We start from the raw sequence: 18134 nt of genomic DNA on the forward strand, positions 1-18134 counted from the left end.
ACCACGTGCAGTAAATTTACAGCATTTGGTCCTGGGCTTTAATCCCGACCCATAGCAGAAGTGCAGCGTGGGATTAAAGCCTCTGCAATCACGCAGGAGTGAGTCGGGTTCTTGATGACCCAGATGAATGATTATCGTTCAGTGTAAATGCGGCCCTGACTGAACAAACGAGAATTTGCTTCTCATTAGTCGTTCAGTATCTGCATGCGCATCGTTCCGTGTAAACAGGAAGTCGATCACTCATGAAGTTTAAATGAATAAATTACTAGCTCTACTGAATCTTTTCCCATACAATATACAGTATGCAGCATATCAATCGGCTCTGCTCCTCTTGCTTTATAAGACTTCATGTTTAAAAGCATATGCGTAAAACACTTATGCATGTAATTAGCTGTGTATTGAATCTTTTTACCTGCATATGATTGCGTATACTACTGCGGTAATAATGTATCTTGACACCACCGGAAGCAAGGGGTTTGACAGGAAGAACACCCCTCTCACACCCCTAGCTTCTGATAGGGTCAAGGTTGCAAGGTCCCTAGCACAGTACATGCTGTCAGATAGCAGCATGTACAGGTGATAATGTGAGGCTAAGAATAGTTACCCAGAGCCAGAGGTGTCGGCCTCACTGCTTGTGCTGCGCTGCCTGGACTGTCATGTTGCTTTCACCCGCTGCCCCGCCCATAGCTGCCACCTTGAGCGGTTGTGCTCCACTGCCGGCTCTGTTTGCTCCGTGGCCGCCGCTCCCCCTTGGACACATGTCGCCCTCAGCGTCTCCGGGACAGTGAGATATGTATCGGCCATTCCCCCCTGGCAGCTGGCGGCCTTAGCGCTTCTGCTTTGCCGCCAGGATAGTCGCAACAGGGGGTGTCAGCCCGGGTGGGGGTGGTCCGCATACCAGTCTGTGTCTTTCCCTCTGGCCCTGTTGGCTCCCTGCATCCGCCGCAATGTTTTACTTACATCGGGTGGGGGTGGCTATTGTGAAGCAGCGACGGCGGCACCTTTCCAGGACCTAGTTTCAAGGCTGCTGGGCAGCCAATCAGCATCAGGGGGCATCGCCCCCTGTCAATCTTGACTCCACCAGGACTTCCTGGTGGCGTCAAGATACAGTAATACCTACTGCATCTTCAACGTCACTGCTTCACTTTATAGTTATGTTCTCTGGGGGCATGGTCTGGCACCTGAACTGTGAGGACACGCAAAGGTTTGGCTCCCGGGCAATTATATAAAAAAAAAAATGTGTGCCTTGTGAGGCTAACAACTCACTCCCATCTGTTGTTCTGGACACCTAAGGTGAGGGGGAACACGTAGAGAACCATTCCACACCCTTGAGCGCTTAAGATCTGCGGCCAACCTGTGAGCTGAAGCCGCAGGCTCTCCTGACACCAGTCCTGGCGCCTGTTTGTGTCCAGTCTCCGGGAGATCCGGCGGAGTCAGGTGACAAGCGGCATCCCCACTTGCCGACGGAGAGTCAGTGCTGCTTACCGAGGCCCATGGCATCGGCTGGAACAGAGCCAGGAGATTTGAGGAGACCCAATGCTGCAGCAACCACTGTCTCGTCACATCAACGTAAGGGAGAGTGCCACTCTGCCTGCTGTGAGTGGCACAGGGCTTCCTGCCTCCCCCTGTGGTCTTGAGGCCCAGGAGAGCTACAGACCTTGCCTCCCTATAGTCTGATCTGCCTGTCCTGGACGGCCTGTGCATTACCGCCGTCCATATCCCACAGCACTTCATCTAGCAGTGGGCGGAGAGGCGCTAGTTTCTCTGCTGCCTCCAACACCTGATGGGTCACTGGGTAGGCGATCCCGATCCCAACCCCACCCCACCCTTTTACTGCTCTTTAAAATCATTCAAATAAAACAATTCCTTTCTCTCCAAGGTAATCAAGAACTCTGCTGCCATCTAGTGGCTAGGCCAGTAATACAGTGTATAACTGATATAATTAGGCCTGTGGATTGAATGGGGGCACCAGCTGCTATTTGCAGCCCACCTCTTTGCATCAAAACAGTACCCTCGTCCCACCTGCCTCCCACATCTATCCAGGCTAACAATTTACCTCCAGCAGCTAGCCCCTGAGTACATGTCATTTCTATCACCAAGAATACAAAGCAATCTTCTTCCTATCTAATCTAGGATGTTTATGAATCCTTACATTTTGAAAGTCATGCATAGGGGAAGTGGTCTCACCTACTACGCCAAGAATTAACATCGAAACAGGCAGCCCATAAACCACGCAGTCCTACCAGATGAGTGTCCTGACTCATGCTCGACAGAAAAGGACATTGTCTCATCTCCCACCTCCATCTATTTCTTCACAAACAAGCATCCAGAGGAACTTGGTGCCCTAATTTTTCCAGAGAAGTAATTTTCTATTTGAACCATTGGCTACATGGCAATTACACCAAGAATTCCAACTTCTTGTTGGTCTGCCTTAAAACTGTGGACATTCAAACCCTATAAGCATATGCAGTGAAATTCATAGAGCTGAAAACACGCATACTCTGTGGTGACAGAATGCCACACTGAACCCCGACCCGTGGATGGTATGTTATACACTTAAGCTACAATACTACTGCAAAAACAAGCAGACTTTGCCATATTACAATTATGCTCCAATTATGCCAAAATTCAGGAAACAACCCAAAGTCACCCCAATGCATAATTCATCCCAAACAATTCAGGGCTGTGGTCTCTCTTACCCGTCCCAAGATCAGGAGTGTGCTCTGACAGCTCCCACCTCAGGAGGCTCCACTCTTTCAAACTTGGATACCAAAGAACTATGAGAACATTTAGCAATTATTCAAAAGAGAGCTGCAAGGAGGCATTTCAGAGTATTCTAAACTAAGAGGGACAAAATTATTAGCACATTAGATCTCAATAGAAGCCATATTTAAGAAAACCAAAATAAAATTGAATTAGAATTGAAATTGGAAGATCTTGAAAATAGGTCTAGATGAGCAAATTTATGCATTGGAGGTCTACCTGAGCACATTTCAGTGCTTAAAGAGGCAGCTTTAAACATCTTTCAAGCCCACCCCCCGCATGCTGATTTTAGTTTATTCAGAATAGATTGTATCCACAGAGCTCTAAATAAGCCACACAATCCTAGTCAACCTAGAGACCTTCTTACATTTCATTACCCTAAAGTACGAGATATGATTCTCACAGCCGCCAGAAATGTCTTTTCACTGCTAGGTACCAAGCAAGGGGTACAACTTTTCAGATCTAGCTCCATCAACCCTTGAACGTAGACGCTAAATTTGTCCTGTCACTATGGCCTTACAAAGAGCGCAGCTCCTTTATCGATGGGGCTTCCAGTTTAGGTTGTCCTTCAAAATTGAAGACCAAGAACACATTATACGATCATTGTCTGAAAGGCTCCTGATTCTCCATGCTGCAAACATCCCGCTGGTAGTCCCATCGACCTCAGAACACTCTTCACTATCCCAAAACCCGGCTAGGCTTTGGGACACTAGACGTCAGAGGCCCTGCCCATCGACCTCTCGCAATCCTTCTTGAAGAGGTTCAGAGATGCCATGGCACCTTACTGGAACTGTAATGTATGATCTGACCTGATCAGAATATTGTCAGTATTTCTATACTGTTTCCTTTTGGTTTGTTGGGGGAGCTCTGGTTTTGCAGCTGTTTTTAGGATAGGGCTCGGGGGTTCTTCCACGGCTCATCTCTCCCCCTGGAGGAGCAGTGGGGTTGTGGACCTATATACACCCTTTTCTTTTTGAGTATATGGTGGAAGTCAGTTTTTCTTAAGATATTCCAAGCTACATTGTTAAATATGTTTTTACAAAAGATAAATACCGCCACCACGGATGTTTTGGATAAAACTGGATTATGTAAACTGGGTTGGTTCCTTTTATGGACCACCCTCGCATTCATGAAGTTATAATGTTAAAGGTTATTTCACATATCTTCAAATATGTTCATTTGACTGCCATTTACCACACAAGGTATAGGTTTGTGTCCTCAACAGAAAGAATCTTAACTGCTCTCCTAAGTGTATTGAATGGTCCAAACTCCATTCCCACGATCTCGTTCTACCCTTGCTTCAAAAATCATTTCTCTTCTACATATCATGTGTAGAGTATTAAGCCATAATGTCCGGGGTTTTAACTCTCACATTACGAAAAACCTAAGCCATTTGTATCCAAGAATCCCACTTTACGCCAACTTCCTTCCCAAAACATTTTAATCCTCCTTTAGTCCACTTCCACTCTAGGTTTGCCACTAAATGTAGAGGAGTATCTATTTTTCTACGTAATTCCCTCCCTTTCACAGTCTCCAAACCAATTTTTGATGACTAGGGTTGATATTTATTCTTATTGGGCAAATTGTACAATGAAAAACTTTGTATTGTAAATACTTATCCACCAAATGACACCCCAATAGAATTTTTCTTAGCAATTTGTGATATTCTCACTCCATTGGATTACAGAAGGATAATTTGATGCAGAGGCTTCAATTTTACTCATGATCCCAACATTGACTCAACCGCCCCGACACCCCCCCCCCCTCCCAATTAACAGACTATTACCCCATTTAATTCACCGAGATTAAGTGGGTTTTATCCCAGTTAGACAAGCTCCTGACAATGTACATAAAATTCTAAACCTTATCTATATTGGGAAAATGTGATATTGGGATATTAAGCCCCCCTTATAGACTTCTCTTGAAGCCACTCAAATTTCTCCACACAAATGGCCTACCCTGCTCTGGAATAAATGCCCGTTTCCTCCTAACTTTAGAAAGATTGCGCCTTTCTCATTTTTCTCTATTTTGTTATGGAGGCATGCGTGTTTCAAACTGACCCCTTGACCTGTCCCTTCCCCGCTCACCCCATTGTTAAACAACCCAGCATTCCCTCCTGGCCTAGACACCGCACAATTCACATGGCGGCAAACAAAATTACTTCCCCTACGATTTCCTAATCCACAGTAAATTGATCTCCATTTCCTTCTTTTAATAGCCAATATAAACCTCCTCCAGAGGAGTGGTGGAGGAAAATGCAAGTCCTTCAGTATTGGTCTTCTATAATGCCCCCTACAGCTAAGGTAGAGATGAATCACATGGAAGCAATATGTAAATTCTGCCCCATACATCTTGGCACCTTGTCCCATGTTTTGAACCATTTATTTCTCGCCTGAACAAAAATGAAAACTCAGCCATTTGATTGGACAATCTCCCTATTTGAAACAATTTGGGACCCCTGGATTGCCTTAGTTAACAACCCGAAGTTACATTATGTGAGACTCTAAGAGTGAGATGGAAAAGTCCAGCAGTAATAATTTGTAAGACGGGCTGGACCTATACTCTAAACACTTTTGGTTACACACATAACGGAGACAGGCTACCAACCTTTACCTCGTATATTAGGAGATACAGTAGTAAGATAGGAGGTAGTATAAACAAGTAATATCTTTTTGTTATACAAATTTAGGAAACTACTTATCCCAAGTGCCTTTATCCCCCTGCGTGGGGTCACTGCAGCAGAGTGTTACCACCTTTCAAATTAAAATATAATAAATTTGTTTGAAACATAAAGTTATGTTCTCCAAGAAATGTATTCCATGCTTAAATATGCTTTTTATTGTAATGATTTTACAAATGACCGATTTTTACTTCTCTTTAGTTAGACTGAGGAATTCAGAGGAGCAGAAACTTGAGCTGCAGAAACAGATAAAGGCTTTACAAAGTAAGTTGCCCTAAATATGTGATCAAGTTAAAAAGCCACACACTTATAGGGCTCGTACAGACGAGTGTAGTTTTTGTGCTGCTAGCAGGGCACAGAATGCCCTTCTATAAGGAACCAATAGGTTACTATAGAAGCCTTTACATGGATGATTGCTAGGTGTGTGTAACAAAAATAGGACATACGAGTGCAAACTCGAATGTCAGCTATGAGGTGTGCGCAAAGATATAGGCTATGTCCTATCTTTGCTGCGTGCTTTCCATAGACTCCTTCCCCCTGCAGCCAGTTTAGGCATTCCTGACTAGGGAAGCTGGTGAGTATACAATTAACTCACCTGGACTCAGTAACCCCCATCCTATGAGCCAATAAACTTAGTTTATGGGGTCATAAGACCTGACAGGTTCTCTTAATCCCTTAAAGGACCAAGCGTGGTAAATTTATGGCACTTGGTCCTGGGCTTTAATCCCAGTTGATAGCAGAAGTACAGCGCGGGATTAAAGCTCCTGCAATCAAGCAGGAGCGAGTCGGGTCCTCAGCTGGCAGACACAGCGGCGAAGGCAGAAGCGTTTAACCGCTCCTGCCTTTTCGTTTCCAGGTTCCGCGCTCAATGAGACCTGACCATATAGTAATACACGCATGACATTCACCGTGCAGTATAAGTGATATGTTCTCTTTATTCTGTGGGTTATTATGATTCTGGCGATACCAAATTCATATTTTTTTTATTCCATTTTACTACTTTGTAAAATAGAAGCATTTTTCACAGAAAAAAAATTCCATCAGTGTCATAGCTTCTTTATTTTCCATCTACGGAGTTGTAAACGGATATGATTTTTGTGGGATCACTTGACGTTTCATTTGCACCATTTTGTTATGCACATGACTATGATCTCTTTTTATTTCAGTTTTTTGCGAGGCAGGATGATTAATATCAGCGATTAGAGATGAGCGAGCACCAAAATGCTCAGGTGCTTGTTACTCGGGACGAAATTATCGCAATGCTCGAGGGTTAGTTTCGAGTAACGAACCCCATTGAAGTCAATGGGCGCCCCGAGCATTTTTGTATGGGACCTATGCTCCGCTAAGGTTTTCATTTGTGAAAATCTGGGAAATTCAAGAAAGTGATGGGAACGACACAGCAATGGATAGGGCAGGCGAGGGGCTACATGTTGGGCTGCATCTCAAGTTCCCAGGTCCCACTATTAAGCCACAATAGCGGCAAGAGTGGCCCCTCCCAACAACTTTTACTTCTGAAAAGCCCTCATTAGCAATGCATACCTTAGCTAAGCACCACACTACCTCCAACAAAGCACAATCACTGCCTGCATGACACTCCGCTGCCACTTCTCCTGGGTAACATGCTGCCCAACCCCCCCCCGCATGACCCAGTGCCCACAGCGCACACCAAAGTGTCCCTGCGCAGCCTTCAGCTGCACTCATGCCACACGCTGGCCTCATAGCCACACCACCCTCATGTCTATTTATGTGCGTCTGCCATGAGGAGGAACCGCAGGTACACACTGCAGAGGGTTGGCACGGCTAGGCAGCGACCCTCTTTAAAAGGGGCGGGGCGATAGCCCACAATGCTGTACAGAAGCAATGAGAAATATAATCCTGTGCCACCGCCATCAGGAGCTGCACACGTGGGCATAGCAATGGGGAACCTATGTGCCACACGCTATTCATTCTGTCAAGGTGTCTGCATGCCCCAGTCAGACTGGGGTTCTTTAGAAGTGGACACATGCAGTTACAACTCCGTGTGGACCGACAGCATGGGTGGCTCCCTGGAACCCACCGGCTGTACATACAAAAGTGAATACAAATCACAAAGAATTACTGAGTAGCAGATATAAAACTTGTATGAAAGATGCAGAAAATGTTTAATACAGTATCCTACATGATCACTTAAGTCTGCTTACCTCCAAGTCGAGTCCATTCACAAACCATTCAGTGCCCAGAAAGTTGACGGCCATGTCTGCATCCCCACTATACACCAGGATGCGATACTTCTGCAGAGAAGGATAAATAGCAGATAATGGCTGTCCAAAAAAAATTGTGCAACACTGCTAAAAGCAGCCTCAACAGTACTGCACACGGTCAGATGTGGCCCTAAGAAGGACCGTTGGGGTTCTTGAAGCCTAAAATAACTCCTAACGCTCTCCCTATAACAGCTCTGGCACCAGCAGCACTGTCCCTGATCTCTGTCAGAATGCATCCGTGGCGAGCCGCGGGAGGGCCCGATTTATATACTCGGGTGACACCTGATCTCGCCAGCCACTCACTGCAGGGGGGTGGTATAGGGCTTGAACGTCGCAGGGGGAAGTTGTAATGCCTTCCCTGTCTTTCTATTGGCCAGAAAAGCGCGCTAACGTCTCAGAGATGAAAGTGAAAGTAACCCGAACATCGCGTGGTACTCGTCACGAGTAACGAGCATCTCGAACACGCTAATACTCGAACGAGTATCAAGCTCGGACGAGTATGTTCGCTCATCTCTATCAGCGATTTCTGGCAAAGTTTTTCTTTTTGGCAATTGTGTCTGTCATATTGGATAAACAACAATTTTGGATGGAACTGATCATTTAGAATACATCAATACCAAATCTGTGTGTGTGGGGAGGGTAATTTGCATGTTGCGCTCTCCTCTCTTCTGCTCCCCAGCACTATTGGGTCCATATCTGGACAGGGTTCACTAGAACAACCAGAAATAACCTTAAACTCCTTTACTTCACCAGCTGACTTTGTAACACTGGAACAAAGAAGCAAGTCGGACACGGCAACTTTACATGTCAGGCATTCCCCAGAGGTAGACATACAAAATGACCAACTGCAGGCCATGTGGGAGAAGTTACTGTCTCAGGAGAAAGAGGTAAGACTTTTACAAATGATAGATCCTTTTAGGCCGGCTTCACATGGGTTTATATGCAAAGAATAGAACCCATTGATTCCAATGCTTCGTTCGCATTTTGGTTATGCAAAAAAAAATTATATATTTTACTGCATATTTGCACACCAAATGTCCCCATAGAAGTCAATGGGATTGTGCAAATGTGTGCGTAATTCAACTGCAAAAAGAACACATCTGGAACCCATTAAGACTAATGAGCCATTTCTATCAGTGTCTGCTTGCTGCTTGCTAATGTACATGTGTTGAGGGACAAAGCACAGTGAAATACGCTGATGTGCCTGTAAACAAGCATAGTTCATTCCGCAAAGATGCAGCGCTCAGGCATACAAATACGTGTATGCTTATGTGAAGCCAGGAATGCCCAAAGTTAGGACATGCTGTGATTTTTTTTCCCATCACTTGTGTATGACCCGGGGATTCATATCTGTGCAAGATTTGTGTGTCTCACAACGCACAAATCTCAGGCGATTTTCATGGTCGCGTGAAATTGGCCTTAGTAGTGTGTGACATCTTAAAGGGGTTGTCTCGCGAAAGCAAGTGGGGTTATACACTTCTGTATGGCCATATTAATGCACTTTGTAATATACATCGTGCATTAAATATGAGCCATACAGAAGTTATTCACTTACCTGCTCCGTTGCTGGCGTCCCCGTCTCCATGGCTCCGTCTAATTTCGCTGGCTTCTTGCTTTTTTAGACGCGCTTGCGCTGTGCGGTCTTCTGCCTGGTGAATCGGGCCGCTCGTGCCGGAGAGCTGCTCACCGCGTCGTCATCATAGCTCCGCCCCATCACGTGTGCCGATTCCAGCCAATCAGGAGGCTGGAATCGGCAATGGAACGTAAGGAAGGAGAAGAAAATCCACGGTGCACCATGGGAGAAGACCCGCGGTCCACCGTGGGAGAAGACCAGCGGCGCCATCTTTAAAAGAAGAATAGAAGAAGCTGCAGAACGCTGATGCAGGTAAGTGCAATGTGCTTTTTAAAAACTAACCTATGCTTTCTTTTTAACAGGGCAGAATGCGGGGGTAAGTGAAAAATTTTTTTTTTCGCTTTCGCCGCGAGACAACCCCTTTAACAAAAATGCCGTTAGTTAGGATATGCCCATATTAGAATCCACTGAATGGGGCTTGCAGAAATCTATACGAATGCTGTACAGCAAAAAAAAACATTCTGATGCATGGAACAGATCTTCAGTCACAGACATTTCGGTAAGGCTCTGCTCACATCTGCACCAAAGGCTACGGCACTGATCCGCCATGAAAGGATGACGGGAACCGAACGGATCCCACTCTAGTCAATTGGCCCATTTGGTTGCGTACCCTTCGACCAGGAGATTCCGTTTTTCTGCTCTTATAATGGCAGAAACACAAAATTCCTGAGAATGCTTTCAAACTTGCAAGAAAAATCGCATGTTTTGTTGGGTGATGCGAGAGTGAGTGAAAATGCAGAATTATTAAACCAATGATTTTCAATGGTTTCATTCCCATTTGCGATGTTTTCACTCATGTGATGGAAAAAAAACCCCTTAAAAACGCAGAACGATAGGACATGCAGTGCTTGTTTTTTGTTTACAACACGTTTCCCTATGGAGCCTACTTTTTCATTGCGTTGGATAGCTTGAACTTGCGATTTTCATGTGATTGTGTTTAACCTTCTATTATCTAATGTGGAAAAAACGTATGGAAAAAAAAACAAAGAAAAAACAAGTAGCAGCGATGTTTTTGCAAGAAAAAGCATTGCTGACACTCAGACATCTCATGGGCAAAATTACGATTTTGCTGCGATTTTCTCGTGGCGATATTGTGAATGCCAGTGTGAAGGAGATCTGACAATAGACAAACAAATCCACCATGTGCGACTGTACGCTAATAGCGCTCCTCTTGTGCTTTCCAGCATGCAGGTCTGAAGGCTGAACTTGAACTGATCACTGATGAATATCGGTCTTGTCAGAGAAAACTGAAGCTGTGTAGAGAAGAGCTCAAGGAAATGACCAGGCGAAAACCAAAGGTAAGGTTATCACAGATAAGTAAGAGGGGTCCCCTATAAGATTCAGGGTTAACTGCATGGACATACATAGAACTCAATGATAATGCAGTATGAAGTGAGCTCCCAAGCTCCCTCTAGTGGTGACTCTAGGCAATCAGCACGTTATCCTTTAACACCTCGGTGCTGTTGTACATACATTATTGGTGCTACAACTATACAGTTATGGGCCATTTTTACAGGACGATTTATAGCTCAAAATTCATTCAAACTTACACTGCACGATTATCGCTCAAATTTGTTAAAGTACAGGGCTGGATCGGGGGTCCTAAGGGGAGGCCCCGCATGACAAGTTTGCTACGGAACAGGAAGGTGTGTAAGGGGTTAAATATTGTGAGATTAGGAGTTAAAGGGGGGCATGGGTATGGTTGAGAAGAATGATGGGGATTGGTGGAGAGAGGTTTAGGGGAAGGAGATAGAAAAGGGTTAAAAGGGGATGTATAGGTGGGAGCGCCACCTTAGCAAAAAGGGAGAAGAATGGAGCACCAGAAGCGGAGGATACTGTTTGGCAAGTTGACAGCAGGTAGCGACAGGAGTAGGGAGAGGTAGCAGCAGGGTGAGGAGTTGTTGAGCAGAGAAGTTGCAGTTTAAGAGCAGGGAGTGCTTACTGTGTTATGGCGTCACTGGAGGAGACGCTGCAGATGCTTTGGGCAGCGACAGAGTGCCATCCCCCCAAGGTAGCTGCAGGAGCAGGTGGCCATAGCACTGGTGTAAGCTCTGGACACTGGTTCAGAAACAGGAGAGAGAGCGCGGTGTGCACACAGGGCCTCCAGCTAGGCCAATAGCACATGAGGCGGTACCCCGGACCCAACGCAGGATGAGGAGCCTCTCCGGGGACCTTCTTGATGGTTGCCCCCTCCCCAGTGTTAAAGGGAGCGGGAAGAGACAGTCCGGGAGGAATCCTGGACAACAGCCAGGTCCGATGGCTTATCGCAGACCTCGTTCTCCTTGGGGAGGGGGGCTTGGTGTCTGACAGCAGAGTGCAGGGAGAAGAAACTGCGGGCTCCCTGGGTGAAGTACCGGCCTGGGAGCGAGTCCAGTGGCATGAGGCAGGAGGAAGCAATGGTGTAGGAGAAGCTAAGATGAGCAGAAGGGCCACGGTCAGCTCACCTGGAGCAGGGCCAGTCAGAGAGATGACTCTGCATCAGAAAGATCCACCTAGGGCTACAGTGAGCTTGGCAGAGCACACCAGGGAGTGGAGGAGGTCTGGATTAGAGGAGGAAGAGGTTGGGGAAAGGAGGGGGTTGGACTCTGTTGGGGAGTCAGCGGGTGACGACTGCTTCGGGGACTTCAGGGGCAACTAGCCATTTAAACTGAAAAAGACGGGGATGTGATTTGTTTAGACAAGGCAATAGGGGAAGATTACATGTGGTTTTAGAAGCTGTTGGGGCGCATTTAGAAAAGGAAATAAAAGAAAATATGGCAAGATGATCATGTGGAGATTTTTTCCCCTTCTGTTGGAAAAATTAAATCTAGAAAAGAGTAAAAGACAAACCCATTGTCTTCTGCAGAGTTTTCAAAATTGGTTGCAGGCTTTTGCAATTTTGGCCAGAGTTATTGGCAGAAAAGCATCGGAGAATTGTTCAGGATTGTCTTGTTATTTGGATGTAATAGGTGAAGTGTTTAGGATTGGGGCGGCAACGGAGGCCGCCGAGTGGGGTTTGAGCCCTGTACTGGTGTCCAAAAAAAAACTAATCGGGCGGTGGAAATCGAATCTTCGGTTATATGTGCGGCCAGTTCAATGGTTATATGTACGGGTGGTTCAGTGGTTTGGATTGAGATGGGAGCTCTTATGGGAGCCCATGGCAGTGGCCATAGGTGGGAGGAAGTTTAGCAGCGTGGCTGCTAAACTCCCTCCCTTTGTTCTCCTCCCCCCCTTCCCCCGTGCAGGCTCAGCTCTCATTCCTCCCTGCTTGTTATGTGCAATGGGAGGTGATGGGACGGGGGCGGGTGCTGGTCCACCCACATCCTCCCATTGAAGGCTATAGACAAGGGGTGGGATGTGGGTGGAGCTAAGCACCAGTCCTCTCCCCGCCCCTTGTTCATAGCCATCAATGGAAGGAGGTGGGGCAGACCAGTGCTTAGCTCCGCCCCATCCCCTCCCATTGCACAGAACAAGCAGGGAGGCACGAGAGGTGAGCCTGAGATGGGGAGGGAGGGGAAATGGGCGATGGCCTGGTGAGGTCGGCGTATTTTTGTCGGGCTCACCAGGCCATCTGAACAGGCGCACAAACGTTTGATTTGTGCTCCTTTTCACCAGATTTTCTTCTCCCAATGTAGCGTATATCGGCCTGCCTTGAAAACGGCGGCCGATATTCGCTCGTGGGAATAAAGCCTAAGTGTCAGAAAAGTCCACTATAAAGATATATGAAGACATTAATCAGCACAGAATTTTTGAGCTAAAAACAAGAAACAAGGTGGAAATTGACTCCAAACATCTGACTGGTACAGATTTTGGCAAATGTCAACAGGGCCATTTCATTTTTACATCAGTTACTGTGTTTCAGTTATCATGTCCCCTAAGGGACTAACAGTTTACAACATTTTTTTGTGTAATAAATAGTCCTTAAAAGGAATTGACTGGCGCTCTGAAAGAATACACTTATCCCAAAGGAACACATTTTTTTTTCTTTCTAAATAATAAATTAATTGATTCTAGCGCACATATGGGGTGATGTTAGAAAACTAGAAAGTTATGATATTTATCCATGATGTGATGTCATTCTACTGCCTCAGGCTCCGTCCACACTTCATCACAAGGCTGGCACAAACGTTGCCAAACGGACCCCATTGGCTATAGTGGGGTTCCTGTCATACTGATCAGAACTTCTCCAGACAAAACCACATGACATTGTACTGTATTGTCTTGGATTTCCTGCAGGATCTGTCAAAAGAGCCTTAGGCTACATTCACACAGGTGAGCGCCATATCGGGCTGAGAAACTAGGCCTGATATCGCGCTTTCCAATGTGTGTTTTTTATTCTGATGCAAAGATTTTTTTAAATACAAATACACCTCAAATACTTTAAAATTGCCATCTTCAGGTGTGTTTCGTGCTTGTCAAAGGGTTGCAAGTGTTTCCCGTTGTACATCACGCAGCATGCGATTGCCATGCGATGTCTATTAAGGTGTCAATGAAAACAATGGGCAAGGCATTCCAAGGGAACATGAAAAGATAGAAGGTGCTGCAATCGCTCATGTGAATAAGTCCACTCAAAAGAATGGATTTCATATTAGTGTATTTTGTGCGTCTCGCAATGCACGAGTTTCTCGCTCCTGTGAATAGGCCCTTACTGCGCTTTCCACTTTCCTTTGCTGTATTCACTTTTTGTTTTCTCTAAACAAAAAAAAAATCCAAAAGTTAAATTGATCCTCTATAATGTATCCATATCATAAAATGTATAACACTACCAGCTTCCATTCGTATCTCTTCCATGTATGTTTTCAAGGAATTTCACTGCTTATAGCAAAGACCTTACGGGGTCACAGACACCTGAGGGGCTCATAGCTTCACCATGGGAGCTTTGCTGTACTGTCCCCATTACAATATATGACATTGCAGCAAGTCACCCATCCTGAACGCAGGAGCAGAGCTTAGTGCTTTATCAACAACCTGCTACCTGACTTCTGCAAGTTCTGTCCAACAATATATTTTTTAAGCAAGTACACTGAAGAAATGTATATTAAAGGGGCGTTTGGACAGAAAGATCCTAGTTTCATAAATCGTTCAGTTTAAAAGCAAGACAGACAAGCATAGTGCGCTTTTCGTTTGTCGATTCGTTTCAGCCGGCATGAAAATCATTGGTGTCCTGTTAGGTTTAAACGCTGATCATTCAGTGTTTTCACGGTTCCCAATGATGATTTGCCTGTCTAGAAAGGCTGCCCGAGTGCAAGTGAGCGGTTGTTAACGTCACCAGCTCGTTCACCCGGGAAAACTAGAAGCGTTGGGTTCTGGTTAGGTGTAAAAGAAGAATTAAGGCCATTTTACCATCTGATGTTGTACTACTGTGGGGACCTTGGGGCAATTCTCTGCATAATACAGATACTTTGTTAGGGAAATCTGCAAATAGTTCCCCATCAAGTAAACAATGAGGATAACGGACACCCTGTAGACTCCATAGATCCATTTTTATTGCCGAATGACATAATCTCTTCTCTTCCACAGAGACGCTGCTGCTTCTGGATACCCGTCTTTATGGTGATACTTTCTGTAGTGACTGGGTTCTTCATCTCCAGCTACGTAGAACATTAAATACACTGAAATGTTCACCTACCTCAGGGTTATTAAGTATCTGCATTTGTTCAATGTTTGTAAACAGTTTTTGATTTTGTTTCTATTTTTTACTTCTATGCAAACTTAGTAGTTTTCTAGGCAGCGCCGTACTGTCAGTGCTGGGATACACCGGGTCGGAGCAGAAACCAAAATGTTTGGTGTTGCAGTAATCTGCAGTATTTACCTGTGCCTTCAGTAATGTCAACACAGGTGCGGCTGCAACATAAGTGGAAGTGCCTTATGGAAGACAATGGTCATTGCAGTATTGTTGTTGAAGTAATAATAAAGAACTACTGAAGATATTTACACAAGGCCCTTTATTACCGTAAACCTATTTTCTTTCTATGCTGATAAATGATCACTGCAGGGATAATGACATTTACCTTCTGAACTCTGTCAGGTGCAACATTGTGACACAGAACTTGTCTAGACTAATCACAATTCGCATCAGTGCATGTCTATGTATATATGTGGAAAGGTGGGTAGAATCCACATGGTTCCCGTGACACACAACTGAATCAGAACAGGAAATGTCATCAAAAGCCTCTTAAGTAGAACAGCATTGGGAAAGACAAAGTCAGAGATCCAAACAGTCTGTAAACCCAATCCACATCTGATCAGTAGGCTGCTGCTGTGGCAGTCTGTAAGACCAAGCACTGAACAAGTGCAGGTGATGTTTTACACTTGGCAGATTTGCTGTGGATTTTTTTGCAAATCCTCAGCACCTGGTCCGCAGCTAATTTCACTTCAATTGAAGGGGTGAAATCTGCTGCGAATCTTTTGATTCAGAAAAATCCAGAACAAATTCACCATGTGGGAACACACTGTAAGGGAACGTTCACACGTTGCTAAAATGGTGCTGACTCTGATGCGGATTTTCCGCTATGGAAAATCCACACCATTTCTGCTACTTTTAAAGTCCCCTAAAGTGAAATTTCCATCTTAGACATTTTATGGAATGTTAAAACTATCTGATAAATGCAGGTCCTACCACTATGACCCACGCCTATCTCTAGGTCTCCTAGCCCGCCTAGTGAGGGAGCTGCAGACCACCACATCCATGAGGAGAATGAATGGGTGGCTGTGAATGTTTGTGGCTGTTTGTTTCTGGGACTCCCATAGAAGTAAACAATGATTCTGAGCTCACATCACCAGGCTGTATTTCATCTAGCAGATCCCAAGAGAGGCCAATCTTAGGTATAAAAAAAACATAATGGCCTTTTACACAGGCCAATAATGGTTTTGATTCCTGCGACCCAGTGAGAATCTGAACAATTATCGTACAGTGTAAATGAATGTCCCAACTGAACGATGAATGAGAATTTGTTCTTTTCTTCAGTTTCTGCATATGGAAATCTGAATAACTGATTGGCCCATGTAAACAGCCTGTTAACTGAGTGGAAGAGGGGTGAGCCACAACAATCCCCATCCCACTCCATCTTCATGCACTGAGCGATGCTTGTTCCTGTGTAAAAGCACTGGAATTGCTGAGACAACATGTAGAAGCGCTCTTACAATAATAAACCAAAACATGGGAACTCTTTCCCTATCTAAACAAACTCAGAGATGGGACGTGCCTAAATGCAGCAGGCAACTGGGAGATCCAGGACCAAGCTCTGACTGAGACCACAATCAGAGCTGGACTGAAGATTTAACAGCAAGTCAGGTAAGCCCCTGGCCAAGCTAAATAGCCCTGACAATTACCGATAGGTGCAGGCTAAACATGTCTCACCTAATACCACATGCCCTGGAGCCAGAAGATGGAAAACCACCTGCAAAACCTGCACCAGACTATCAGCAAAGCAGCAATCCCAGAAACCCTGTGACAGCAAGGTTTTTCAAACTTCTGACCAGTAAGTGCTGAGGGTAAACTACAAGCAAGTCTGCCAGAGCCAATTAGGTGATTTCCTTTTTTAATATGCAGCTAGGAATTACTATAGGGCTTTTACGATAGGTTTTTACTACTTTAAAAGTTGCACGGCACGAAAACCGCTTTTTCATGCGATGCAACACATAGGAAGGCTCCATAGGGAAACATGGGCTTAAAAACCTTGCAAATCGTGGCAATATTTAGCAACCCGCGATTTTTTCTTTTCTAGCAATGTAGCAGCCTACAAAATATCGCTAATGTAAAGGAACCCTTCAGAAAGCATGGGCTTTACTTACATGGGATTTGTAGCGCTGTCGCATCAAGAGAAAATCACACAATTTTGACGTTCGTGTGAAACTGGTCTTAAATGTTCAGTCCAGGCCTGTAGGAACGACTGTAGAGTCTGGTACACAGACTCCGGAATAGTAAAAGAATACACTTGAACCTTATGAAGTCCCATCTGACAACACGTAGTCTCAACGGTGATACGCTTCAGGGGTGTAAAAGACAAACAATTCTCAAAGTTCTTGGTGGTGTCAAACAAGTAAACTGCATGGTAATGCAGGAGGAAACCAAACATGGTGCACAGATTCCATTCAGTGGAAGGGATGTCAACGACAGAAATGGTTCCTGGCAGCTCAGTCTGGTAAGGGGTTAGATGTGTCAGGAGGTCTGAAAGTTGGATCTGTGTTCTCCAAAGACGATCTTGGGAAAACATTTCCGGGTACTTGAGCATGGCAGAAACATCTATTACATGTAACGCCCCACTATTTTGTATTAAGTATAGTTCCTTCCATGTTCAGAATGTGTAAAGGCCCCTGTATGAACCCAATCTTATGAAGCTCCTGGAGATATAACTGGATTTGCAAGATGTCTGCTGCACCTAAGGCCTCCTTCACAAAGGCATTTTTATACATTTAGCACTGCGCTAAACGCTGTAAAACACTCCCATTCCTTTTCAACACTGCACTTTTTTTTGGGGGGGGGGGGGGGCCTTAAATTTAAGCCCAACTCCGAAAGATACACTATGTAAAAACAAAAAGCAATACTCACCTAGCAGGCGCCGTCTGGGTCCCTCCCGTTGCTCTTTGGTGCTCCGGGAAGGCTTCTGGGCACTTGACAGAGCATCTCTTGATGGTAACAGGCTTTGAAGACCCCGCTGCCAGCAAGAGATTGCTCTGATTGGTTCATTGAGTACTGGCTGAGCCAATCAGAGGCAGCGTTCAATGCACCAATAACAACCATTCAACGATTGGCTATGATTGGTGCTAATCGCGGTATAATGCTCCAATTATGCAGAGAAAAAATGGGGTTCATATTCGTATGAGATTCGTGCGATCA

At 45.1% G+C, this 18134-nt stretch overlaps 1 protein-coding gene and 1 pseudogene across 3 annotated transcripts in view; one reads left to right on the top strand and one right to left on the bottom strand.

The window, feature by feature from the left end:
• Nucleotides 1-15225, top strand: part of TRAF3IP3 (TRAF3 interacting protein 3) — an 83857-nt gene extending 68632 nt beyond the window's left edge. For all 3 annotated transcript variants that reach the window (XM_066600206.1, XM_066600205.1, XM_066600204.1), the window contains exons 12-15: nt 5645-5707; nt 8437-8570; nt 10501-10614; nt 14816-15225. In XM_066600206.1, the coding sequence (XP_066456303.1) occupies nt 5645-5707; nt 8437-8570; nt 10501-10614; nt 14816-14902 (398 nt within the window). In that variant the 3' untranslated portion in view covers nt 14903-15225. The remainder of the gene's footprint in view (nt 1-5644; nt 5708-8436; nt 8571-10500; nt 10615-14815) is intronic.
• Nucleotides 15226-17112: 1887 nt separating this feature from the next.
• Nucleotides 17113-17710, bottom strand: LOC136626534 (UPF0739 protein C1orf74 homolog; annotated as a pseudogene).
• Between the last annotated feature and the right edge of the window lie 424 nt (nt 17711-18134).

This window comes from Eleutherodactylus coqui, chromosome 4 (assembly GCF_035609145.1).
Source record: "Eleutherodactylus coqui strain aEleCoq1 chromosome 4, aEleCoq1.hap1, whole genome shotgun sequence".
NCBI lineage: Eukaryota > Metazoa > Chordata > Amphibia > Anura > Eleutherodactylidae > Eleutherodactylus > Eleutherodactylus coqui.